The sequence below is a fragment of the Piliocolobus tephrosceles genome, chromosome 1, assembly GCF_002776525.5.
Source record: "Piliocolobus tephrosceles isolate RC106 chromosome 1, ASM277652v3, whole genome shotgun sequence".
Classification (NCBI taxonomy): Eukaryota; Metazoa; Chordata; class Mammalia; order Primates; family Cercopithecidae; genus Piliocolobus; species Piliocolobus tephrosceles.
The window spans coordinates 165,398,157-165,425,485 of NC_045434.1; the positions used below are offsets into that span (position 1 = coordinate 165,398,157).

Sequence of the window (27,329 nt, forward strand, 5' to 3'; positions counted from 1 at the left end):
AAAAAAAAAAAAAAAAAAAAAAAAAAAAAAAAAAAAAAAAAAAAATAGCCGGACGTGGTGGCGGGTGCCTGTAGTCCCAGCTTCTCCGGAGGCTGAGGCAGGAGAATGGCGTGAACCCGGGAGAAGACGGAGCTTGCAGTGAGCCAAGATCGCACCACTGCACTCCTGCCTGGGTGACAGAGTGAGACTCCGTCTGAAAAAAAAAAAAAAAAGATCATCCCCTCTGGAGGTTATTCATTTCATTCGCTGTTAGTTTGGTATTACTAGGAGTAAATTTTCATGCTTGAACTTGTGGGCTCTACAAAGGTGAGTATGTGTTTCTACCTGACCTCAAGGAGTTCATGGAATATAGGGCAGATGAAGCATCTACTGGAATAATTGTAGGAGGATATGGAAAGTGGCAAGGGGCATAAGACTAAAAGAGATTTGCAGATGAAGTGCTAGAAGACATGTTTTCAAACCTATTCCTTGAACCAGGTGCTGAGCTGGCCACCCAGTAAGAACTCACGGTTCTTCATAAAATATGGACTCCCGGGAACTTCTGTTTCAGTGGGGCAGGCTCAGGAGTCCCCAGGATATTCCCATGCACAGCCAGGATTAAGAACCATTACCAGAAGAGATCTGAGGAGAGAGAGGTTAAGTTTTGAAGGGGCCATTGATGGCAGAAGCATGTAAGCTGTGCCTAGAAGAATGAGTAAAATTTGGACAGTAGATTTCGTGCAAAGACATTCTGGACATGCCAGATGGCAGGTGAAGCATGGGCTGTGATGGGATGCAGGAAAACAAGACCTACACTAGAGGGAGCCCAGGAGTTCTAGGTGACTGCAACATAAAGCCGTGTAGTGGCGGTTTGTCACCAGATCAAGGAGGTGAAGGAATTAGCACTTTAACTGATAGATACTTGTGAAACACTATTATTTCTATTTTTAATGGAGTGACATTTTAGAATGGAATTGTATTTTAGAGCCATCAGATCCCTGCAACATTTTTGTGTGGGGCTGGGTTACCAGTTAGAAAATGATTGCAAAAATCTTAAGTAGCAGAAGACAGCCAGCTGAACCAAGGAACAACTATCAGTCCAGCTACCATTGATTATACCTGGAGCTGAATAATTATTTTGCTTTTGCTTTTTCTTTCTTAAAAAAAAGTGAGGAAGTGGATAGGGAAAAGTTCATGATCTCATTACCCACAATTCCAAAATCCAATAAGCTCTGAAACCCACTAATTTTTCATAACTTTTTTGGTTTCAAAAGCCTGCCTGAACCAACGTGAGACAATTTATGATCTTTATTTATCTTGCATTATATGAACATTAATGTATTTTACTACAGAAATAGTAACATGTTTGATCACAGCATGCTGTCTCAGACCACACTAGGGTTTACATATACAGAATTTGTAATATATTACCTTTCTAAAATTGGAAAAAATTTGAATTCCAAAGTATATCTGGTCAGAGGATTTTGTGTAAAGATTATAGACTTAAATTAGTGATGAAAACTAAATCTGAAAGAATCCAAGCAATGTTTCAAAGAAAGAGGAAGACATGAAGACTGAGCTCTTGTGCAGGGAAAGAAATGGATAGAAGGGGTTTTATAGAGAAGGTACAAACACACACATTTTCATGTCAATGCTAGGAAGATGATTGTGTTGATGTCAATGTACTATTGGAATTCTTGTATGAAAGTTCTAATGGCCCTGTAATTGGTGATAGATGGACAGAAAGGCCCTTATGACAAGGAGTGTAGGCAGTTGCAGACAAGAAAGTGGCAAAGTGATATGATCTCAAATCAACTGAAGTGTTCCCCACACCAAAATATTTCCTCCTCTCTTATTGCCTTGAAAAGGCAACTGAGATTCTTCACTACTTAGTTGAATGAAGGCTTTGAAGGCCCTAAACTTTTGAAGGCTCCTGGGAAGAATAATGGCTTTCTTCCTCCTGCTCCACTCATTTCATACTCTAGCTGCTCCAATCTGAAAATACGATGGACCTGCACACCTCCATGCCTTTGTCTATACTGTTCCTTTAGCCTAAAATGTCTTCATAGCCCCTTTCTCCCCAAAGGAAACTCACTCATCCTTCAATCTTACTTCCTTTGGGAAGGATTTCCTGAATGGGCCAAGTTAAACTAATTCTTCACTATATTTTCATTGATTCCATGCATAGTACTTATAGTTAGGTAATTGCTTGCATAACTACCTTCACTAAATGGGGATTAAATGTTTTGAATTGCTCAAGTCCAGCTATCAGCTGAAGATACAATGATGGAAAGACATAGCCCTTGTATTGAAAAAGGTGAGGTTTAGTGGGAGAGGCACACCAGTAAATAGTTATGATAAGATAGAATGTGATAAGCACCAAGACAGAAGTAAGCGGAGAGAGGTCCTTGTTCCACGGAAGAAGCCAGGAGGATTGGGAAAGCAGTGCTTTGCATGAGACTTGAATGAGTAGGAGTTGCCCACTGTGTTGTTCTCCTGCTCACAACTTTTAGAGGCTCTCCATTGCCTGTGGAATAAAGTCCTAACTCCTTCACTTGGGCTCCTAGTTTCTGCATGCTCCCACTCTAATAGACAATTCCAGCCCCTAAAAACTGCAAAGTAGATAGGAGGTACCCTCGGTTTAATTCTGCCTCAGGTACAAATAAAGAGTAGGAAGAATGTTTAACCGAGGTTAGAGTTCTAGGCACATTTCATGCCTTCTATCCATACCCAAGTAACTGTGAGTGGGAGAGAGGCAAGAATTAAGATGTATTCCAGAGAGTGATTCTCATGATGGTCTATGGAATGCAATCTGGGTACACAGGGAAATGAAGATGGGAGGGAATAGTAGAGAAACAGTGTTAAGGCCCATGAGGCTAAAGCATTGCTGGAGTTGGGGCACCAGAAAAGGCAAGTGGGTAAGATGAAAGGGGGTGTCCAGGTGTAGGGTACTTGAAATTCATGTGTTGGAGATGGTTCATTTATTACTCATAGCAGGGTCTAAGGTGTATCTATGGAAATTAGTGGCTAAAGTAGGGTGAAAGATGAGATCATTAGAAATGAGGCCAAAGTGTTGGAAAGATTATCTGCATGGATTTGGAATTTGCTTATTGTCATGAGAGTAGTAATAGAGAGAGAGGAGTAAGCTGGGTGCTAAAATCTTTAATAAATAAAAGGGAGTGATCAGGAATATTGTGGAAGGCATCAATGGAAAGCAGTAGGTTTAGTTCGATATGCCATTTGCAGGAGTTGGCGTTATTGAGGAAGAAAAAATAATTTGAAAGCAGTAGTGATGAGCTAAGAAAACACTTTACTCCACTTTCTGACCCAAGAATAGATAGGAGTGTGGAAGGCGAAAGCTATGCTTGCGAGAGCACGAGAAGAGCCATGTCTTCAGGAGAGAGATGAGTTTGAGTTAGAGCAAAAAGGTAGAGAGCAAGTTCATAGAAGAGATTGAGGACATGAGGAATTTTGCAGACTGCGGGTTAGGATGGTCAGGGAAGGGTGAGAAATGGGATTCAATTGGGTCTGTGGGGAATAAGGCCCTTTGTTACAGACCAGTTTCATTTTCTCATGGTGACCAAGGTAAATGGGGATGTAAGTCTCACTGTCTTGATGTTTTAGGGGAAGACGAGTCATTGGCTAACTACTGCCTACCACTTGGGATGGGGGCTTAGGCAGCATTAGTGGTAATGCATGGGGTATTGAGGTGAGGAAAGCATGTGGTGTATGAGGACCATCAAGACTCTAGGCTGCCTTTGCAGTCTGCAGTGGGCAGTATCATGGCTAAGGGACAGCAGGTGGCATATGTGGTTGCAACTAGAGGAGTCACAGTCTCACCAAGAGCACTGGCCAGGGGCTGGGCACTCAGGGACTTTGTAACACTTAACTGAAACCTTAAACCCCATGTGGTATTACTGGCCCCATTTTACAGATGCAGAGAGATTTAGTAGCTTGTTCAAGGTCACACATTTAATAAAGCTGGTATTCTTGCTCACACCCAACCTGGAGATGAAAAGTACTCATTTGACCTGACAGATAATGGAGGCACAATGATTTTTTTTTTTTTTTTTTGCCTTTACATAGGAAGATTTTAATCTGTCTAACTTTAAGCTTTAACCTTCACTAACAACTGCGGTGTCAGTTCAATTCTGTTGTTCCTAACCCTTCATAGGAATTAATCATTGGTACCAAAAATACAGACGGTTTCACCATTATTATAGCTCTTATAGTAGGGAAGGTTGAATTGAAGCCCTTTTATTCATGAAGAGTGACTCAGATGCTATATTTAATCGACTTCTACTTCTTTCCATCTTAGATAGGATTTGACAGCTACTACTGCCTCTCTTCCTGGGCTCATAATTTCTTGGCTTCTGCTGCCTTCTCTTTGCCTTGGATTTTGAGTTTACATATTCCTTAAGGCTCTTGGATTTGCTTACCACAGGAGAATGTTCAGACTTGTGATAAACCGTTGCCGTTGACATTGCCATTGTTTCTCCCTGTGGAAGGCAACAGTTAGCAATGTGCAGACATTCAGAAATGAGATAACCTTTATTTTCCAATTAAGAAATGTGCATAGAAATAGTATCTTCTCCTTTTGGAACTTATTTTATGTATATTTTTATGACCACATTCACTTACCAAGTCACTGTTAACTTATCGAGCACCTGCAGTCCTTGTCCAAGGCAGCTTGCTGTGCGGTGCAATGAATGCCATTGTAGATGTAAGGCAGAGAGTGGTGACATAGAGAGGGTTACCTAGGAGCCCATGGCAGCAGGTGTAAACTCAGGAGAGGACGGAACAGTTGTCTGTGCCATGCTTTATAAAGCAGAGATCAAAACATGTGATTTGACACAGAATTTATTATCGTTTGCAAATTTACTTTGAAAGGATATAAGACTGAGTTTTGTTATTTGGTTCTGCATTTTCTCATCATCTCTTAAATTACATTAAATCAAAAGTACCTTGAAAAATCCAAGATATGTGGTCACAATGGCCATGTAATTTATTAAAATTTTTTAAACTATGCCAATTATATTAAGTAAAATGTTTTGCTCATGTCAGTGTAAATAATAAAAAGTCTGAGAAAGTGTCTTAAAAGCCAATGCAAATTGGCTTCCTGGGATTTTTGTTTGTTTCAATGGTGTGATTAGAGCTACATTTTTAACATAATCTCTAAATGTGACATATACAAAATTGATTATGATATTTTTATGAATTAATAGAAGAATTTTAAATTAGAGCTAAATTTATAAGAAAGACATATTTGTCAATATATTTGTATATTTATTGCGGAATAAATAAAAGCAGTCACGGAGTTATACAGACTTGAATTTAAATTCCTGTATCACTCTCTATATAAACTGGGGAAAGTTACTTAATCTCTCTGTTAGTCTATCTATAAAACAGGATCAGTAACAATTGCCTAATTGGTGGGGTTATTGTGGAAATTAATTACAGCATCATGTATAAGGGTTGTTAATAAGGATGATGAGGATAGAAAAAAATATAGTTATCAATTCTCTGAAACTAGCAAAGGGGAAAATATCTTCCCAAGAAGAGGAGGTTACAGCATTTATACTCATGTGATCAGGTATTAGCTTGTTTCTAGAAAATTATTAGCCAAAAAAGTTTCTAGACCCACCAAGCAAATTCTTGGGTTAGAGGAGTCCAGAATAGATCATATGGGCCCCAAAGCCAGGTTGTATGAATTTGATTCCCAGCTTTGACCCTTGCTGCATGACCTTGGACAGGCCACATAGGCCCTGCCTCACTATCCTTGTCTGTATTCTGAGAATACATGGGTTTAAGTTAGTTAATGTATATGAAGTGCTTAGAACAGTGCCTGGCATATGGTAATATCACATATTTGCCCATTTTTGTTAGTATTATTATTATCATTATTCCTTAGATTCCTGTAACATAAACATTGAACAAAAGGCAGCTGTTTGATGGAGTCTTTTTTCCTACTGACTAAATACATCTATCTAAATATAACAATGCTACACTTAAAGAGCTGAGATTCAGACTTCCAACAGTTTTACTGTGGTCTCTCCATTCTTCTGAAATAGCAATGTCTTTGTTTTTCTTGGCTGCTACCTCCTTGGTTAATTTCCATATCAAAAAGATATACCCCTTCTGTTTAGAAGACATCACTGTCTTTTATCTCAGGTTGTTCCCACAATATCTCTGGCATTGTTTTGGCCTGTACTTCCCAGATGAGGTATTTGAGGCTTGCCCAGTATAAGCCAGAAGCACCAGGCTATGTTCCAGGGCTATTTTTAGGGCTGTCTGTTGACATGATAGCGATTAGGTCATTTTTTCTGAGGGCATTCTAATCTGCTTTCACAAAGATGACACAGGAAAAAAATTAAGATTCTGCTGAGTTACGGTTCATGTATTATGTGAACCAGCTAACTTTTCTAAATATCTGTTCACTGATTCATTCATTCACCAAGGATTTTCTGAGTCACTTCTGCCACTGCTGGGGATACCAAGATAAATAGAATACTGGCCCTGTATTAAAGGGGTTCTGAAAGACTTGTGAATTAAGGATTCATTCCTTCACCACATTTTTATCGAGGCACTGGCACTACAGCAGTGGGCAAATACTCAAATACAAACAAAGTACCTACCTGTAAGGAGTTTACATTCTGATGGAGGGAGACAGACCATCTGCTGGGTTTTGTAGGTGCTATAAAGAAAAACAAACCAGGCTGTATCGGCCAGTGTGTTTTGTTGTTGTTCTTACAGATAACCAAATTTGTTATTGTAAATATGAATGGAAAAGGATTTGCAATAAGTTATTTTAGGAATTTCCAGAACTGGTAAGAAGCTTACATGCTAGAGCTAAGGGAATGGGGTAGTTCCTATGTGAACCCATCGATGCTGCTACCCACCGCGTAGCACAGGAACCTCTGCCACAGCTGCTCCCCAAAGCACATGCTATCCCCTGAGCGGCCACACCCTCAGGGGCTCATTTACCAAGCTTTGGACACCTCTGTTGGGCAAATTTCCAGATGAAAGAGTGCCTGGGCGTGGTAGTTCCAAGCTTCCCAGGCTCTGTGCTAGGGGAAGGCTCACTAGAAAGGGTTGGATGAGCCAGTGTATACCCAGGGTAAGGTAGGTAAAGAGTGAAGGAGAGATGCTGCTTTACCTAGAGTGGTCATGAAAGAGGAATCAGTTAAAAATTGCCTTTAGCTGCTCACCAGGAAACCTATCAGTAGTTCCCCGCCCACTATGAAGATAAAGCCCGATGACAATAAGACTTGGCCTCTCCTTTCTTTTCCAGTCTCATATACTATGCACTGGTGCTTCATTTATGTGAAATTACTGCTGCTTCCCGTATACATCATGCTGTTTCCAAGGTTGTGCCTTCTGTGTTCATTCTCTGGACTGCCTTCCTCTGTTCTTTGCTTGGCTGACTGTTTAAGCTGGGGAATCCCCTCTAGGAAATCTGCTTGGCAACCGGGTTTGCATCACAAGCCCCTTTTCTATGTTCCCTCCACAGACTTTCTGCCATACATCTCATAATTCTCTGTATTATATTAAAACAACCAATTCGTGGCTGTCTCCTTCATTTTCTGAGTTCTGAAAGGTCAGAGTTGCCTCATTCATCTTTGTAACCCTAGTGCCTAATGCATAGTAGGCAACCAATAAATATTTTGAGATGACACGAGTTAAATTTTGAAGGAGCAGGAATTTGCTAGTTCAAGAAATTAGAGAGAAAGATGAGCATTGCAGGCAGCACATTCAAAGTTACAGCTACATGAAAGGGCAAAACAGGTTTAGGAGAATGTCAGCAATTTGGTGAGGCTAGAAAGAAGAAAGCATGTTGGGGGGAGGCTCAATGTGATGCTGGAGCATTAAGAGGGTCAGGATTAGGATGGCTCTTATGTGCTAAGCAAAAGAATTTGAGCTTATTTGAAAGCTCTGGGGATGCTAAATTGAAGGTTTTAAAACATGTAAGGGACTTACATGACCAGATTTGTTTTTAAAGAGGTTTGTCTAACAGCTGAGTAAATGGTGGATTAGAGGGGCCCAGAAAGGAAGCAGAGAGACCATGAAGAAGTCATTCCAATAGTAAGTGAGGAAGAATTGAAGGGAGGGGCTCATGGACTGCTTAAGAGTTCAGATCAGTGGGATTTGGGGACTGACTAGCTGTGGCAGCTGAAAAATGGAGCATGGTTTTAACCAGAAGGACCCTATGGCCACTTCCCAAACCATCTTCATGCAGTTTTCCTCATGTCCTCAAAACTGAACTTCCACCTATGGGTGATGGATAATACAAAACAAAATGCATCACATCTATTTCCCATTGATTGTAAGGAAAATAAAATCTAATTAGTGCCGGAAGGGGCTTTGGAGATCACCCAGTCCAACCTCTAATTTGATGTATGACTGAGCTAGAGAGAAGAAATTACTTTTCTACTATAGCTCTGAAAATCAGTGGTAGGCACTGAGTCACCATTGCATCATCTGCTTAATTTTCCACATAGCACTCTGTCTCTCATATTTTCTTGTGTAATTGCTTATTTTCTGTCTCTTCTTGACATTAGAATAGAGCCCTTGACTGTCTAAAACAATGTTTGGTCTGTATGTAGATACTTAATGAACATGTTTTGAAAGAGTAGAGAGCCAGGTATAATCAGGTTTGCTCCCCGCTGAACCAGTGATCTTTGCACAGAACCTTGGTTTGGAGGTTATCAAATCCGTAATTCTATTTCATACTAGGGCTTTGCTTAATTAATCCTACAGAGACTAAAATCTAAGCAATAACATTGTACAGTAGTTCTCCATGTGGCTTCAAATAGTGAAGAACTGAAAATAATCATTATATTACTTTAAAAATATTAACCACTGACAAACTCATAACCATTAGGATGGCTATTGTAAAAAAAAAAAAAAAAAAAGTGTTGGTGAAGATGTGGAGACATTGGAACCCCTGTACATTGTTGGTGAGAATGTAAAATGGTGCAGTTGCTATGGAAAACAGAAGGGAGGTTCCTCAAAAATTAAAAATAGAACTACCATATAATCCAGCAATTTCACTTCTGGGAACATACCCAAAAGGACTGAACATAGGGTCTCAATGAGGTATCTATACACCTATGTTTATAGAAGCATCATTCATAATAGCTAAGATATGGAAGCCACCCAACTCTCCATGGATGGATGAATGGATAAACAGGATGTGTTATATATACACTATGATACATTAGTTAGCCTTAAAAAGGAAGGAAATTCTAACACATGCTTCAACGTGGCTAAACCTTGAGGCCATTGTAATAAGTGAAATAAGACAGTTATAAAAAGACAAATACTCTATGATTCCTCTTATACAGTACCTAGAATAGTCAAATTCAGAGACAGAGTGTAGAATGAGAGGACAGAATATGGACTTGTTTAATGGATATGGAGTTTTATTTTTGCAAGATTGAAAGAGTTCTGGAGATTGGTTGCACAACAGTGTGAATCTACATAACACTGCCAAACTGTACACTTAGAGATGGTTAAGATGACATGTTTTGTGTGTATTTTACCACAATACAAAAATATTTATCACTGAGGTATGTATATCTGTTATCTCATTTGATTCTTACATTAACCCAGAACTGCTGTCAGAAATATAAGTTTCATTTTATAGTGAAGAAAATAAGGCTCAACAAAGTGAAGTGAATTGCCCAAGGCACGTAAGTGGAAAATGGATAAGCAGAGTTTCACACTCAGATCTCCTGATTCCATGCCCAGTGCTGGCTTCTGCCACATCAGGGGAGAGAAAGTATGGTTGAATTAACTTGCCTGCTGGCTGTGTGTGTGCATGTGCATGTGCACGTGTGTGTGCGTTACAGAGATAGAGAACAGAAATATGAAAAAGGAAGGAGAGCGCATGTACTTAAGCTCCGAGACACTTGCTTCATGCTTCTCGTTCAATTTCCCTCCCTTCCAAAATCTTCAGAAGGCAGGTGTGAGTCAACTGTAAATATAGAGAGAAAAGGTCGCCCAACATTTCCTAAGCTGGCAAAATCAAAAGTCACTGCCATGGACATGGTCTGTGTACATGAAATTAAAAACCTTTAAGATGATCAGGAGAGGACAGTGGCTCCTACTTTTTGCAATGGCTCCATTAGACATTACCCTACTTCCTATGAAAGCAAAAGATGACAGAACACATTTACAAAATCTAATGTGGTCTAGTGGGAGGAAGAAGAACCAGCAGGAAGAGCATGGAGCAGGAGTTAAGCCTACACCTACTTGGCCAGACCGCCAATCAATTCACTGTATAAACCCAGTCGTGCTCCTTCTTCTGCCACAAAGGTTGGGCTCCCATTACTACCATTATTTTCATATGCCAAATTGGAGCTGAATTTAAAGGGAAGAGCAAGATCATTTTCCAAGGGGAGTTAAAAATGCAAGAGGGTCATCTAGCCTCTTATAAAGAACTTTTATTTATCATGGGCCTACTATGTGTCAGGCACTGTAATGGACATTTCACTTATAATGGCCCTAATCCTGCTACTGTTTGATAACTTATTTTTATGAGGCACTTAGAGGGAAGATCGAGTTCCCCAGAGTATTTCCATAGAGGATAAAGAGTGGAGTCTTCATATGAACATAGGTCTATTTCCAAAGTTTGTTCTTTTCTCCATACCATAGTGTTAAGTTCAACAGCCAAGATATAAAAAGCTAAGGAAGTACCAAGGAGACAAGAAAGAAGTTAGCTGTGTCTGTCATCCACAGGTGAAAGCTTTTTTTTTTTTTTTTTTTTCAACTTTCATTTTAGGTTCAGGAAGTAAAGGCACATGTTTGCTACATGGGTAAATTGTGTGTCACTGAGGTTTAGTGTATGAATGATTCCATCACCTACGTAGTGATCACAGTACCCAACAAGTAATTTTTCAACCTTTCTCCCCCTTCATCCCTTCACCCCCTCATAGTCTCCAGGGCCTTTTGTTTTCATCTTTATGTCCATGTATACTCAGTGTTTAGCTCCTACTTATAAGTGAGAACATGCAGTAGTTGATTTTCTGTTCATGTCCTTTGTCCATTTTTTAATGGAGTTTTTTTGCATATTGAATTAAGTTCCCCAGGTGAAATACTGATGGATTAGTAGGCAGTGAAGTGCAAGAAAAGTGTTGACAAGCTGATGGGGATGCATTTTGGGAGCAAGAACACTAAGCAAACTCCTGGTGATAGAGAGTAGGAGGTTCTAAGAAAATTGTAAACAGTTCTGTTTGGTTTAAGGGTAGTTGTGTTTGGCTGTGGTTGGAGATCATAATTCCACCATCTTTTGAGCTAGTTGGCACTGCATTGTGAAGAACCTTGAATTCTGTATAAAGCAGTATGGAATTTATTTTTATAGGCAGTGGGGAGCCATCAAAAGTTTGTATCAAGGGGTTTCTCCACTGTTTTTAGTACTATCTATAGGTGTTCTTTATATGCTGTGAGAAAATTAAACATCCCTGGAGTGTTTAAAAAAGAGATAGTGTTTTCATTCTATCTCATATAGACAATAGCATTGCTGGCTAACATTGCCCAGAAGCAGTTGCATTGTATCAGCAGTTAGAGTCCCTTAACATGGTGAGATCAGTGAGATCTAATCACACTGGCTTTTTTTCTTGGAATAATGAGACATTTGTTTTTGTTGCTGTTGTTGTTGTTTGTTTTTGTTGTTTGTTTGATTATTCTTTGCTTTAGGAAGGGGTAAGAAGCTTCAAGGAACTTCGAGCCAAATTTCAAAATCTTGATGCTCAACCTCTTCCAGGACCTATTAAACTCCCAGCAGGAGTTTCTCCAAACGGTGACATTGGAGACAAACAGTCAACTCAAATTTTGGCCAATGGGAAACCCCTCTCATCCAACCACAAGCAGCGCCCACCACACTGTTCCAGTAGTGAGTCCCAGCCTCTTCAACCTCAGAAAATAAAGTTGGCTCAAAAGACTGAGATTCCAAAATGTTCTAGCTCCCCAGGGCCTCTGGGAAAGTCCACTGTATGTTCTACAGCAAGTTCACAGAAGGCTTCTCTGCTGTTAGAGGTGACTCAGTCAAATGTTGAGATAATCACTAAGGAAAAAGTAGTGGTGGCCAATAGCTTCAGAAACAAACTCTGGAACTGGGAGAAGGTTTCATCTCAGAAAAGTGAAATGTCATCAGCCCTTCTCCTTGCCAACTGTGGAAGTAAGGCCTTCCATCTGGAAGTGCAAAAAGGCATGGGGCTTACTCCAGAGGAACCCAGGAAAAAGCTGGAAACAAAAGGAGCCCAGACTCTTCCTTCCCAGAAGCACTTGGTGGCCCCCAAAATTAATGTCTCTGAAGATCCCTCTTTTGTAATTTCTCATCATATCAGGAAGAACTGGGAAAACCCACGTCCTGAGAAGAGCCCAGAAAGCAGCACCTACCAGCCCATCTATGAGTGTGAGCTTGCCAGCCAGGCCCCAGGTAACAAATGTGATCCCCATGGGACAGGGGCTAGGAGGGGTCATCATGTTTTTCTATTTTAAAACCTGTTGACTCAGAGTGGTTATGTATATGACCTGGGTAATGTTGCTCCAGACTTTCAGCGTGATATTCTAGGCCCATTTGCTAAACTGTAATCTTGGGTTTGAGTAAAGTGCTTAATCTCCTGGAATTGCTTTGTGAGATAGCTTTTGGAAAAACTTGGATTTGAATCCTAGCTCGACTTCTTACAAGTTGCATGAATTTAGGCAATCTGTATTGATTCTTAGAGCCTGAGTGCTCTCTTATAACTCAAATCTGTCACCAATCATCTGTCTTGGTAAACAACACAACTATCCTCCTAATTTCTCAGGCCAAAACTTAGGACCCATACTCTATTTCCCTTCTCTTCCCTCATTCTACACACTGAATCTATCAGCAAACTCTTGGTTTTGCCACCAAGCGCTTGGTTCACCTCAGTATTATGTAAGTTATAAAAGGATAAAGACTGGCTGGGCACAGTGGCTTACACCTGTAATTCGAACATTTTGGGAGGCCAAGGTGGGCAGATTCCTTGAGGTCAAGAGTTCAAGACCAGCCTGGCTAACATGGCAAAACCCTGTCTCTATTAAAAATACAAAAATTAGCTGGGCATAGTGGCCTGTGCCTGTAATCCCAGCTACTCGGGAAGCTGAGACACCAGAATTGCTTGAACCTGGGAGGCAGAGGTTGTAGTGAGCCAAAATTGTACCACTTCACTTCAGCCTGGGTAACAGAGCAAGATCCTGTCAAAAAAAAAAGATAAGGACTGTCTTTTTTTACTACCAAATCCCTAGCACCTAGAAGAAAAAGGCCAGATTGAATAAGTCCTAAAAAAAATGTGTTGAATGATTGATTAAGTGGATGGAAGAGTGGATGGATGGATCTCCTTACAACCTTGTATGGTTTCTGTTTGTACTTGGAATAGAATCTAAACTACTTGCTTTGTGGTCTTCATGGCCCTGCATGCTGGTCCCTGTTTTGTGTCTGACTTATCTCCTACCTCTCCTCCCCTAGCTCTCTGCCCATGGTCAACACACTAGATTTCTTGCTATTCCTTAAACAGGCTTTGTCAAGCCTTGGGACCTTTGCACTTGCCATTCCCTCTTCCTCAGAAACTCTTTTCTTTAAGATTTTGTAGCTGCATTTAGGCCTAAGTTCCAAAAAGCTTTCCAAAGTCAGCTTTCTCTAACCTCTCTATATAAAGTATACTGCCTCATGATCAACAGTTCACACTTGTCATCCTACCTTATTTCCTTCATAGAACTAATGGATCTCTGTAATGATCTTGTTTATTTGTTTACTCGTTTATCATCAGTCTCTTGTTATTAGAATAAAAATTCATGAAGGTAGGACTATACAAGTTCTTGTTCTCAACTCTATCCCCACTTCCTAGAACAATACCTGGAATATAGTAAATAAATAGTTATTGATGAAGGGATGAGGAAGAAGAAAAGACAGATGGGAAGAAAGATGTATGGGAAGGAGGGATGAGAGAAAGGAAAGAAGAATGTATTATCTACCAGATGGAGCTATTGAGATAGTTAAATGAGATAACGTTTGTAAATTACTTAGCACAGTGCCTGGTAAAAACTCCAAGCCCAATTAGTAAGTGATAATTAATATTCACATGTCTTCTACCTAATTTGATAATGACTGAAGTTTTTGACAATGCTACTTGTAATTAAAGCCTAGGAAGAAAGGAACTTTGGGCCTGAGTTTCTGGGGATGTAACCCGCTGTGGGTGAAGCAATAAGGAAGCTTTCCCTCCCTTCCAGCTTGTGGAAGACAGCGTAGGAAGTCTCCCAGGGGTATATGCAAAATGCTAGGCCACTTCTTAAGTTTTCGCATGAATGGCCCATGTAGTCAACTACTGTCTTACGTAAGTCAAAAATCAAAGCAGTTGGATTACATAAGATTTTGTTCTATTTTCAGTGTAAAGGTCAGATATGATTTTCATGTATAATATTGGACTTTCTGTTGGAGTTAGATTTAAGACTGCAGAGGACAAATATATATAAAATTGGAACTTTCCTGGAAAATTCCGGGACACAGGTGCCCAGATATCATGAAGTCAGTCTTGAAGGCAGTCCTAGGCTATGAGCCCTGGAAATCCCAGATCAATTCTTATTCCTCTTTGTAGAGCCAGTATTATTTGCATGTCATAAGTGCTTGAAGAATCCTTTCAGTAGTCACAGCCTCTCTCCTGTGAGGGAGGCCCTGTGCTTGGTGCTGAGGGATCAATACGACACCATCCCCACCCACAGAAGCCCACGTTTAATGGGAACAGAGATCAGCACCTCCAATGTGCCATGATATTGATGTAGTGATATTAACAATGTGCTACAGGGATACAAATCAGAGGTTGATTCCGGCCTTGATTCCTGTGAGAAATCAAGAAAAGCTTTCTAGAGGAGGTGTCATTGGAGCAGAGCCTAAAAAGAATGAATTGAAGTTTGCCAAAAAAGGGAATAGTGTTCCAGAACCAAGAAAAACATGAACAGAATTTTGGATATATGAGAGCTTTTTAAGGCTATCTAAATCAAATCTGGAGAACGGAGAAGCCAGTGATGCATGTGAAAAATATTTGGGCTTTAAGTGGTGGGAAGCAAGACATATAATACGCCAAACAAAGAATCTAGAAACACAGATGGGTGCCTTGTGGTGTAGAAATGGCAGAGATGGAGTGACCGATTTCATGCTGAGGAAATCCTTAAAGCAGCAGCATGGCAATTGATCAGGTTTATGTATTGATCAGGGCATGAACTGTTGGGTGGAGAATAGATTGGACGGGACTGAGATGGAGGCAAGGAAACCAGTTTTACCCAACAAGCTGTGATATGAAAATAATCATAACTTACATTTTTTACTGTCTGTGTTCAGAAAAACAGTCAGATGTCAGACATCACCACCTTCCCAAAATGAAGCCACTGCCCTCCATCAGCTCCCTGGGTCCTCCTCCCCAAAAGCCTTCAAGACCTACCGTCGTGAACCTCCAGGCCTTTCAGAGGCAGCCAGCTGCTGTTGCCAAGACTCAAGGGGAAGGTAAGGAAATGCACAGGACCCTACACATGGCCAACCAGGAGTCACCTCCGTCCCTATATCTTCTCCCAGGTGACCATGCGACTGCTGTTTTTCATGAGGCTGGACATCCATCACTGCTTATTCTCATCTAGGGGCTGTGGCAGCTTGCCCATGAAATGACGTCTCTGTGGGAATTGGCCCCTTATCGCTCCTAGACCAGCCCACCTCCCCTGAGAGCACTGCATTTGATCACTGGGAATCCGTCCAAGGGGAAGAAAACAAAAAGTTGCTGAGCAGGGAGTCACGGAACCTTTGTGTTGCCTGCAAACCTGTGTTGTCAACACAATCCATTGGTGCGGGAGAAGTGGGGAGGGAGTGAAAAGGGAGAAAGTCAGTGTGAACGTGACCTGAAATCCTTAGCCGGGGTGGGGGGTGGTGGCCTCAGACCTCTGTGATCTGCTTTTGGTAATTAATTGAAAGCCTACAACCGCCAACCCTCTGATCCTTTCCAGAAACTGAAACATCTTTGGAAGCCATTTTTTCTGTGCTATTTTGTGTCTTCTACTATTTAAAGGAACACCTCTCATCCCTCACCACTCCCACCACAATCTGATCTTGCTGACATTTTAAATGCCTTAGCTTATGTTTGCTCTAATGAAACACAAGATGAACATACACTTTGGGGCAAAATGTACTGCTGTGTTAACATTTATTTTACTGTGACCGTCAGCACCAGCAGATGGCAGATACACTGAGAGAGCTAGTGCAGTCTTTGTTCGTTTTAACTGCTTTGGGCAACTTCATGGTTAAATGACTCTAACTTCATGATTCTCAAACTGGAGTGTACATCAGAATCACCTAGAGGACTTGTTAAAACACAGATTGCTGGGCCCCATTCTCAGTTTCTGGTTCAGTTGGTCTGAGTTGGAGCCTGATAATTCGCCTTTTAACAAGTTCCCAGAGGGTGCTAATGCTGCTGGTCCAGGGACCACACTTTGAGAACCACTGCTACAAGTCATCTTAAGTCTTATCCTAAAAGGAAATTCTATATGGGGAGATAGGCTCTTATAAGTATACTTTACTGATATGGCCAGCTCCAAATCAAAGAAGGATAAATGTGATTTTTATAAACATTAAATAATTTAGGCCTCAAATAATCTCTCTGAATGAGAAGAAGGTTTATCAGACAACATAGAAAAAAGTACTAAGTGTTTTGTAATAAAATGGGCTTCTGTACTCACTAGCTATTTAAGTTTGGGTTTGTTAATCACTGAGCCTCATTTTCCTTATCTATAAAATGGGGATAATTTTCCTTATCTGTAAAGTGGGGTACCACTGATCTCTTAGGATTATTGTGAGGATAATGAGACATGATGCCGGGAAAGAGCTTAAATAGTGCTTGGAATACCAGGAAGTGTTCTGTAAATGTTCAAGGTTATTTCAAACGACCATTGAGCAGCAATAATCTCTGTACCATGTCCTGTGATGGAAATGAGAGATTAAGAGATAAACCCCACAGGGGTTCTGGTCTTTAAGGAGGCCAAAATCTAATGCAAGAGATTGTATCCATAAATAAGAAATTGTACTGTAAAGTGTGGGTGAGTACTGCAATGCAGGAACAAGTATCCCCTGGGTGCTGGGGTGGAGGTAAGGGATGTTTCAGGCATAGGCAAGCTTCCATTCTCCACATTACCTGTGGGGTCACGTCATTGCACAAGCATCATTCACTTTAACCAGGCTGTGCAAACACCTCTTTTTCACTCTGCCTCTTTCTCTTGCAGTGACTATGGAAGATGGCTCCCTGCCTCCAGAAAGGTAAGTACATGCTCCTTAGTTGTGTAGGAACGTAGCCCATCACAGGGGCTACTTAGCCTGCTTCAGAGCAGGCAATTAGCACAAACCAAGAATCTGTATTTCTCAGAAGGGTTTCAGAAGGCGTGATTTATAAGCAGCAAATTGCAACTTTTGTTGTAAACAAAAGATTAAATAAATTGTATTTAATATGTGCTGATGTTAAGTTGCAAAGATAGTCCTCACAGGTACATTTTTAATTATATAGTTGGGTTCAGTAAATTGAAACATCACCCTTCATAGTCATAAATTGAATTAGAGGCTAAAGAATGCTCTGGGCAGCTGATGTGATATTAGGAATCAGTAATGGGATAAAGGATGTTTTATTTTTGGTGCACTCCTTCTAAGAATTTTGCCATAGAAGTGTCAGTTCATTAACTCACTTACCCAAATAATATCTGTTGAGACCTTGATGTGTCAGGCACTCAGCTGGCTACTTTATACACATTTTTCATTCTGTTGTCTCAAGAGGGCTACACAGTTGCTGCTGCCGCTCACATTTTTTTTTTTTTTTTTTTTTTTTTTTGAGACAAACTCTGGCTCTGTTGCCCAGGCTGGAGTGCAGTGGCATGATCTCGGCTCACTGCAACCTCTGCCTCCCGGGTTCACACCATTCTCCTGCCTCAGCCTCTTGAGTAGCTGGGACTACAGGTGCCCGCCACCACGCCCGGCTAATTTTTTGTATTTTTAGTAGAAACGGGGTTTTACTGTGTTCGCCAGGATGGTCTCGATCTCCTGACCTTGTAATCCACCTGCCTCGGCCTCCCAAAGTGCTGGGATTACAGGCGTGAGCCACTGCACCCAGCCGCTGCTCACATTTTATTGCTCAAGACACTTGTGCTCAGAAAGTTTGCCACTTGCTGAGCCATGATTCCAACCCAGATGTGCCATAACCCCATTGTTTATATACCTCACCTCCCTCACAAAGATGTTCCCTGTTCTCAAAAAGGTTAGTCTTAGAAGAAGATCCAAACTTAACAACAAATAATCATATTACTTATTCCTTTATCAAATGTTTACAATGGTAAAGTGTGTTACGGTTTGTAATAGAGGAAAGGACAATATTCAGAGGCTGCACTAAGGAGGAACTTGTTACATCTCCTTGGGAGGGTCAGGGAAGTCTTTAAAGAAGTATCAGTTCTCCATTGCTAGAGTAATGCTACATAATAACAGTAAAACTTTCATAGCATACATGAGTCTGTGGGGTACAGTTGATCTGGGCTGGGGTCAGCTGGGTTTGCTCATATATTTGCAGTAGACTGCAGACTGTCTAGTCAACTTTGTGATATTGGCTGTGGTGGCTTACATGTTGGGGGGAAGCTTACAGTTGGCTGATCTAGGATTGCGTTAGCTGGGGGTGGCTGGGCACCTTGACTTGGCACCATCTGTCTCTCCTCATCCAGCAAGCTAGCCCAGGGACACCCTTCTACAGTCATTGCTAACAAGCAAGACAAGCCCAATCACACCAGCACTTTTCAAGCCCTTGCTGTGTTGCAGTTGCTAACATCTTATTGGTCCAGTTGCTAACATCTTATTGGTCCAAGCAAGTAATGTGGCCAAGCCCAGAATCAGAGTGGGAGGGTGCTGAAAGTTGCATGGCAAAAAGCAGGGATGCAGGAAGGAGTGAAGAATGGGGTATTGAACCAGTCAACCTATCCTTGAAGAGGAAACATTTGAAATGAGTATTGAAGATGCATATTTGCAGCATAGCATGGGAAAGGACACTGTAGGTAGAGGCAGGAGATGTGAAGCAACATGTTTAATTTGTGGAAACTAGAAATAAGTACAGTTAGAGTGTAGAAAGTATAGAAATGGATTGTAGAGGTAAACAGGAGACACATCACAGAGGATCTTGTACAACAGGGAATTGATAAGACAATCTTATTCAACAAGGAGCTGGTAGTGTGGTGTTAGACACCATGTGCTCTGGGAACTCCTGGGTTTGTCGTCCCTTTGAAAAAGTTAAATGACAGCTCAAGACAGGTCAGTGAAGACATGTTCTATGTGCATTTATGTGAAAGAGAGAAAATAAATGGCTCAGGCAATGGTTTGCGCCAGTTACTCAATGAACATAGGTCCCAGTATGACAGTTTGAAGGGACAGTGTACCTCTGCTGTGCCCTCAGTTGCTCTTGGTTCTTTCGTATTGTGAACATCTCAGTAGGATTGAGTGTAAGGTGACTGTTGTGTTTAACTAGATACATGTTTTTCTTACAGATTGGTTCTAATCTAACCTGACCTCTTCTCTGGCATTTAAATCAAAGAAACAGTAATCTGTTTCAACATGGAGGATAAACTTGCTGTGATGGCCCATTGGTCAGTCTCCACGTGGTACCATCTTCCTGAGGGATTTACAGGGGCCATTTTGACTGTTCTGTCCTTTTATGCTGATTTTGGAACCTAACCTCCCTCTGCAATGAGGTTTCACTAAACAGTGATTATGATGTGGGCCACAGCGCTGAAAGAATGAAAGACAAAAGAGATAAAGAGGGGCCAGAAAACTTAGGGCAACTTCGTGGAAGATAAAAGAACTGGAGCTGTATCCTGCATAATAGGTAGGAATTAGGTTTACTTATGTGTTCTCTTTTGTGAGACCATAAAGTGGTGAGGCATGGTATTGTTCCCTGATATAAACACCGTTCTGACATGTAGTTGATCTGAGATGTAGTTGATGGGTGGATGGATGAATGGGCAGAAGGACAAACAGATAGACCAATCGATTTATAATATAGAGATACAACATGTTTGAAAGCAAGGAGTTTGGGAAGGAAATAAGCAGATGAAAGGAGACTCTAAAGAGAAAGAAATACACAGACAAAAAATACTCTGATGTATAAAAATAAGAGATGAGGATGGATCCTAAAATGCATTAAGTGCCATGGTAAAAAGTTCAGACTTTGTCTCTCCAATGATAAGTTAGTCTGAACCAGTAAATGCCATATTGTGTGATAGCTTTAGCTGTAACTTCCATGGAAACTGGCGCTTGTTTAGAAAGAGCATCATCCATGTTCTTGGTATTAACCTTCAATTCAGAGATTAGATTAAAAATAGTATGTGTAGGCTCTCATTACTGGCAGGGGATATGCTGACTATCTGATGTAGCCAGGCCACATAGCACAAAGTTAATGAAAGCCTGGGTTTTGATCCAATCCCTAGAACTTAACACCTGTGTAACTTTGGGAAAATGCCGTAACTTCTGCAAACCTTAAAACAAAACAAAAAAAACTTCTGCAAAATTCTCAAAACATCTAAGGACTACATTCGTCTCCAAATTAAAACTCTCATTATTTTCAACCATAATGTATAAAACAGGAGTCTTTGTGTTCTAGCTGTATTTCTTTGGATATGTATTTTAATCATCTTAAAGGTCTATATCTTAAGATCTGCTCAGTTTCTACTTTTGTGAAATGATGATTTTTTTTTTTTTTTTTTTTTTTTTTTTTTGAGACGGAGTCTTGCTCTGTTGCCTGGGCTGGAGTGCAATGGCTGGATCTCAGTTCACTGCAAGCTCCGCCTCCCGGGTTCATGCCATTTTCCTGCCTCAGCCTCTGGAGTATCTGGGACTACAGGGGCCCGCCACCTCGCCCGGCTAGTTTTTTGTATTTTTAGTAGAGACGGGGTTTCACCAGGTTAGCCAGGATGGTCTTGATCTCCTGACCTCGTGATCCGCCCATCTCGGCCTCCCAAAGTGCTGGGATTACAGGCTTGAGCCACCGCGCCCGGCGATGATGTTGTTATTACCTAACTCATACTAGTGTGGTGAGGGTAAAAATAATAATGATCTTAAAGTGTTTAGGGCAGTGCCTAGCATCTAGAGAGTGTTCAATAAACCTTGCTTAGCTATTATATAACCTCCCAGCAGGGCAAGAATCTATGCTGAGAACTTCAGCACATGCTGAGAATTTCTATGCTGAGAAATTCATTCATGAGGAGCTCAACACCTGGAGAGTCATATTTTTCTTCATCAAAGCCAATTTTATTCATTCAACATGTATTTATGGAGCATCCACTATGGCCCAAACACTTACATACATTGAAAAGATAGCAGTGTACAAAATAAAATAACACGCGTGCATGCACACACACACACTGCTTTGTTTATTTATTTATTTCAAAGTCCTTCAAGCTGATCTGGAAAAAGAATTGACCTCCCTACCCAAACTCTCAACCATATGTCTAATAGATACTCTTTGGTACAACAGGCATCATATTTACCCCCTCTTTATGTGACAATTCTTTAAACATCTAAAGACTACTTTCTTCTCTAAATTAAAACTCTCATTATTTTCAAGCATAATGTATAAAATAGGAGTCTTTGTGTTCTAGCTGTATTTCTATGTATACATATTTTTATCGTCTTAACCCAGCACAGTTACAATAACCATCTTTCATTTCTGGACCTCTTTGTGTCTAAAATAGGTGACATTGTATAAAGGAACAAGTGCAGATTCTGAAGTCATATTGGCACAGATTTAAACCCCTCTTCCATACCTTAGACAAGCCATTTAACAGCTCAGATCTTTGATATACATATCTGTAAAGTGGGCACGATATTATTATTTACTTTATTGCCATCAAGGCCAAGTGAGATAAATTATATCAAGCATGGAACACACAAAAGAAACTCAGTGAGTCTTAGTTTCTCTAAACCTTGGCCTCTCCATCCCTTGTTACCTCTGAAATATTAATGTCTCATTAGTTCCCAACAGTGAGATGGCTCTTTGGAGATTATTCTTTGTCATCACTCTTTTATGCAAACCAAGCTGGCTGGCATCTCTTTTGAATAAGCAGCCCCTATTTGTGTGAGCAAAGCAGGTTAGTCCCAGGGCAGCAATCAGCACAGGTCTCTGTCAGTGCTTAGCGGAGCTGGCTAATATTTTATTCATTAGCTATAAATATGGCTTTTCTCCCATTAAGAAGTGTCAGAGATCGTCCTGACTCAGGGAATCTGACTCAGACACATAAAGGAGGTACTGTTTATTTTGGGAGTAGGAAGATGACAGCAGTGTTTCTCAGGGGAGGGTCTGTGGGTGAATTCTCAAGAGTTTACCATTTTCTCTCTTGAAGTTTTTAATTTTGTGTTTTCACTTTGAGATAGTCTTTAAATGCTCATAAGCTTTTAAAATAAATCTATCGGCTTTTATTAAAAGTTGATAAGCTTATTTTGAATCTTCCCGATGACTTATTTTATGCCCAGTACTCGGAAACATATATGTGTATTTGTGTTTTTGCAGTTTCTGCCCCAAGCAGAGCGGGAAACACGGGGTCTTCTAGGGCTGGGCAGATCATGTGACTGTCTCGAGAACCTGTGTCAGGCAGTGGGCAGTGGCTGATCCCATGGAAGTGAGGAATAGATGCCTTATCAAAGGCCTTCAAGTAAAATAATGATAATTACAACAATACTGTAACCAAAAAAAAATGCATTTACAGTACTGATTTGCATAGTAATAAATACTATAAACAAAAATTTTAAGAGTATTAGAGTAATAATGAGGGACTGAGTGTGAAATAAAGCTTAGGATGGTCAAGAAAGGCCTCTCTGATTGATTAATGGGTACAATTCTATAGTTAAATAGAAGAAATAAGAACTAGTGTTTGATAGATCAGTGGGTGACAATAATTAACAATAATCTATTGTACATTTCAAAATAGCTAGAATAGAGTAATTCAAATGTTCTTAACATAAAGAAAATTATGATAGATATCCCAATCACCCTGATTTGAACTTTACACATCATATGAATGTATTAAAATATCACATTACCTTGAAAATATGTACATCTACTATGAATCGATCAAAGAAAGACCTCTCTGAGGTAGTAGCATTGGGTTGAGAACTGAATAAGGACCCAGTCCAGTTAAAGGAAGATCTAGGAGATGAACATCCCAGGAAAGAAAATAGCTGGCACAGAGACTAAAGGGAGAACCACCCTTAGCACGTTTTAAAGAAGGAGAAAGGGGTTGGAATCTCGGCTAAAGCACAGTGAGCTCAGGAAATGGGGGTGGAGTATCTTGTGAGCTGTGGAAGTAATTTGGATTTTGCTCTAAATGCATTGGGAAGACATTGGAGAGTTTTAAGCCAGGAAGTGACATGAGCTGACACTTCTTTTATAAAGATAATTCTAGCTGCTGTATAAATAATAAATTTCATGAGAAAATAGGAGGAAACAGAAAGTGGCCTAGAAAGCCATTGCAACAACCACAGTAAAACTAGCAACCCACACTCAGTGTTTATTCTAAGTACTTTGCACATGATTTCATTTATGACAATTTTAAGAAGCAGATAGTACTGTCCCATTTTATAGATAGGGACACTGAGTCAGAGAAGTTAAGTAACTTGACATGGACAGGGTAGTCAAAATGAAATAAAAGAAGTTGATGGATTCAAGATTTGTTTCGGAGGAAAACGGCAATCACTGGATCAGCTGTGGGGAGTGAGATGTGAGGGAAAGAGAAGAATCTAGGACAACATGGAGGTTATTTGCTGTTCCCATCATTGTTGATATTAAAATAGGTGAAGTGCTTGGCACACAATCAGTGCAAGACAAGAAGGATCCTTCCTGAAAGGCCTTTGAGCTTGTTTTCTACTTAATAACAGCAACAACAAAAAGCGTATCATTGTGCCTTTGTACATGTATGACAGAATCACTTAAGGCTAGCTGTAAAATTGTTTGCAACTACAGTGCTCTTTCCTGAATGGCTGCACTTCAGGTAATTAAGACTGGGGCAGACCTGACCTGATTGACCAACAACAAAACAGCCTCCTTGTAGTGATATTCAAGAGGTGAAAGCAGGCCAGGAAATCCCAGCATGCTGGGATAAATTGAATCGCTACAGGAAAGAATGAAGAGAAGGAATTTTTTTGAAGCCTGTGTCCTGCCTGTAGAGTTTCAGACCCAGAACATTCAGGTAGTTTCAGCTTAAGCCACTTCAATAATTTCTTATTATCCCTTTTAAATTGGACTTCAGGGGACACAACAGGGCCACTGATTGCCTGCTTTTCGTGAGGAGCAGTGAATTTACTGAGTCTTTCTCTTCTTTCTTGTTTTCAAATATTCCTCCTTAAAAAAAAAAATTGCCTATAACTTCTATTTATTGAGCACTTTCCATAGAAAGACTTGTACCTTATGTCCACGCTCTCATTTTAAAACTCCCAGCTACAACCACCCATGAGGTACCGTAAGTGCTTTGTGCACTCGCTGACCACAGAGAGTCCGGTGAAGGCTTTTAGGGTGATGCGACTGGATCAGCAGCACCAGGGCTTACCTAGTCAGCCTGGCTCCAGAACACAGTCTCTCAACTACCACTTCAGGCTGCCTTACTGAGGATTCAAAGAACACTTTACCTACAACAAAAGAGGGCAAGGCTTAATAGACTCATGACCTGCTCTACACATTGAGCCTAGATATGCTTTGGGCAGGAGTTCTTGAACGCCTGCCTTAGGATTTCATTTTCTGTGCAGAGGGATCTGTGTGAGGGAGGCTAGCCTAGGGTAGAGCTAAAATATGAAAGGTTTTGGAACCAAGCCTTGCTTTTTCTCTTCAGTGGCATTCAGATGATAAGCCAGAAAAGTCACGATTGAGAAAGAAACCAGACAATCACAAGTTGCACACTTGGGGCCTAGTTTTGTACATAGGTATATTCAGTAAGGTTGAATAGAAACTACTGTTTGAGTATGACCGCATGCTGAGCACTGCTTAGCCCTTTTATATCTGTTAGACTCATTCTAGACCAATGACTATCTTAGGAGACAATACTAATTGCCACCTATAAAATGGCAATATTATTCGTAGTATTTGTATATTGAACATTGAATATTAGTATTGGGATATTGAATATACACAATATTAGTATTGTCATTTTATAAGTGAGAAACCGTGGCTTGCCCTGTTTCAGAGTTTATCTGGGATGTGAAATCAGGACGAAATTAAAGATTTTCAGCTACGTTCTCCTGACTCAGCCAGAATTTTTCCACCATGAAGTGTTTTTGGAGATACCTATTAGACTGTAAATTCCATGAGAGAAGGATCATACATATTTTTCACATTTATATGTATAGGACCTAGCAAATAGTGGGCATGAAAGCAATAATTATTGAATGACTAACTGAGTGATGGTCCAGTGGAATAACAGATAAACAAAATGATGGGGAGAAGGATGGATGGACAGAATGATATCATCTTCCATTAACTTTTATGTAAATAAAGAAAACATTTCAAGATTCTGTTCTCCATACATTTCACCTTGGTTTACATGTCCAATATGATATCCATCTAATATTGAAGCTAAATAATTAGGACAATCTGAGCACTTCCTTTGCCCTTCCATATTAGGTAAGGGCTACTGCCATGTGAGAGTGGGGACTCATGTGAGATCCTGTTTCCTCAGCTCCTTCTTAGTCTAGTGTTCAACTCCAAGTGACACCCTAACAAGAAGCTTGTTCTGATTATTTTAGCCCACATGAGAGGCACTCTCTTTTCTTCTCTCCTATTCTTTGGACTCATTAGTTTTTGAATTAAATATTTGTTTAATTAAACTAATCATTGAGCTCTTAGCATCCATTTTATATTTGGAATAAAATTCAAAAAATGTACTTTTCCCAGGGCCAAGAATATCCTTCCTTATACTTCTTTATACCTATATATATTCTTACAGGTTCCTTATAGGTTTTAGTCACTGATTATTCTCCAAACTCCTCTCCTAAGCCCTCTCACCCTTGTTTCCTCTCTTCCACCCATGGACTGACCTTTGGCTAATCCTCAAACACAACAAGCTTCCCTGACCAATCAGAAGTACTTATATTTTTCCTGTGTGTGTCATCATCTCCCAGATCATCACCTGATGGCTCCTTCTTATGCAGAATTCATTTTTTATTTATTCATTCAATAATTATTGAACTGCAACTATGTGCCAGCCATTTTTCTAGATGCTGGAAACACAGCAGGAAATGAACACAAAGTATCTGTCCTCATTAAGTATGTATTTTAGTTGGGAAGAAAAACATAACAAATATGATATAAGGCAATGATGTATGCTGAAATGTCAGCTTTCCTGGCTATAGCACATGTTCCCTCACCCAAGATGCTATCTATTTCATATATGATTCTGCTTTATTTTCCTGTTATTTTTTATGAATGCTTTGGATGATAATATTCATTTGACTTATTTATTTTTTATGTTTTTTTTTTAGACGATGAAAACCCTGAGTTTAAGGACCTTGATTGTTATTTATTTTTATATTCTAGAATAGTACCTGACAGAGAGGGGGGGCTCAATGTGAAAAATTAATGATGTGACTTCATCTACCTGTCTGAGTTCCCAGTGTTTCTGTACGAGCATCAGAGAAGGATATAAACAAAAAAACAGTTGCTAACTGGAAGCCTACAATGTACCAGACACTGGATGAGGCAATGGGTACTGAGCAGCAAGTGATATTCAAGATCCCAGAGCAAGAGAGAAAAAAATTAAACTAGTTTCAAAGAGTAAAAAGTAATTTCAAGACTATGACAGTGACTGAGAAGGGTATACAACAAGTATTGTGGTATACAGAAATAGGTGGGGAGGAGGGCTGTTTGGGAAAGCCGGCTGAAGAAGGGCCTTGCCAAAGGGGACAGAGGTTAGACCTGGTGGTTGAGAAAAAGTTGGTCATACAGAAAGCATTCCATGGCAGGAACAACCTTTGCCAAGTCTTCGAGATAGTAGAGAGCACTGCATCCTTGTAAAATAGACAGGAGACCAGTGTGGCTGGAGAGTGATGAGCGAGGAAGAGAATGGTAATACAGGACCTTGGGGACATGCAGAGGGATGAGATCATAAAGGTGGGGAGCATAGTGGTTCTTTTTAAAAAAATTATTAAAAACCATAAGACACCTCTGGAAAGTCATAAGCAGGATTGTGACAAGGTCTGAACTATATTTTGAGAAGATCATCTTGGCTGCTGTGTGGAGAATAGACTATAGAAGGGCCATGGATAATGACAATCAGAATTTTAGGAGAAAAAT

The 27,329-nt window shown here is 40.3% G+C and overlaps 1 protein-coding gene across 1 annotated transcript in view; it reads left to right on the forward strand.

Annotated features, from left to right (window-relative positions):
- FYB2 (FYN binding protein 2) overlaps positions 1 to 27,329 on the forward strand; it is a 102,234-nt gene that overhangs the window by 15,946 nt on the left and 58,959 nt on the right. The window contains exons 2-4 of the mRNA XM_023186820.3: positions 11,677 to 12,418; positions 15,338 to 15,499; positions 17,260 to 17,293. Coding sequence (XP_023042588.2) covers positions 11,677 to 12,418; positions 15,338 to 15,499; positions 17,260 to 17,293 — 938 coding nt within the window. The remainder of the gene's footprint in view (positions 1 to 11,676; positions 12,419 to 15,337; positions 15,500 to 17,259; positions 17,294 to 27,329) is intronic.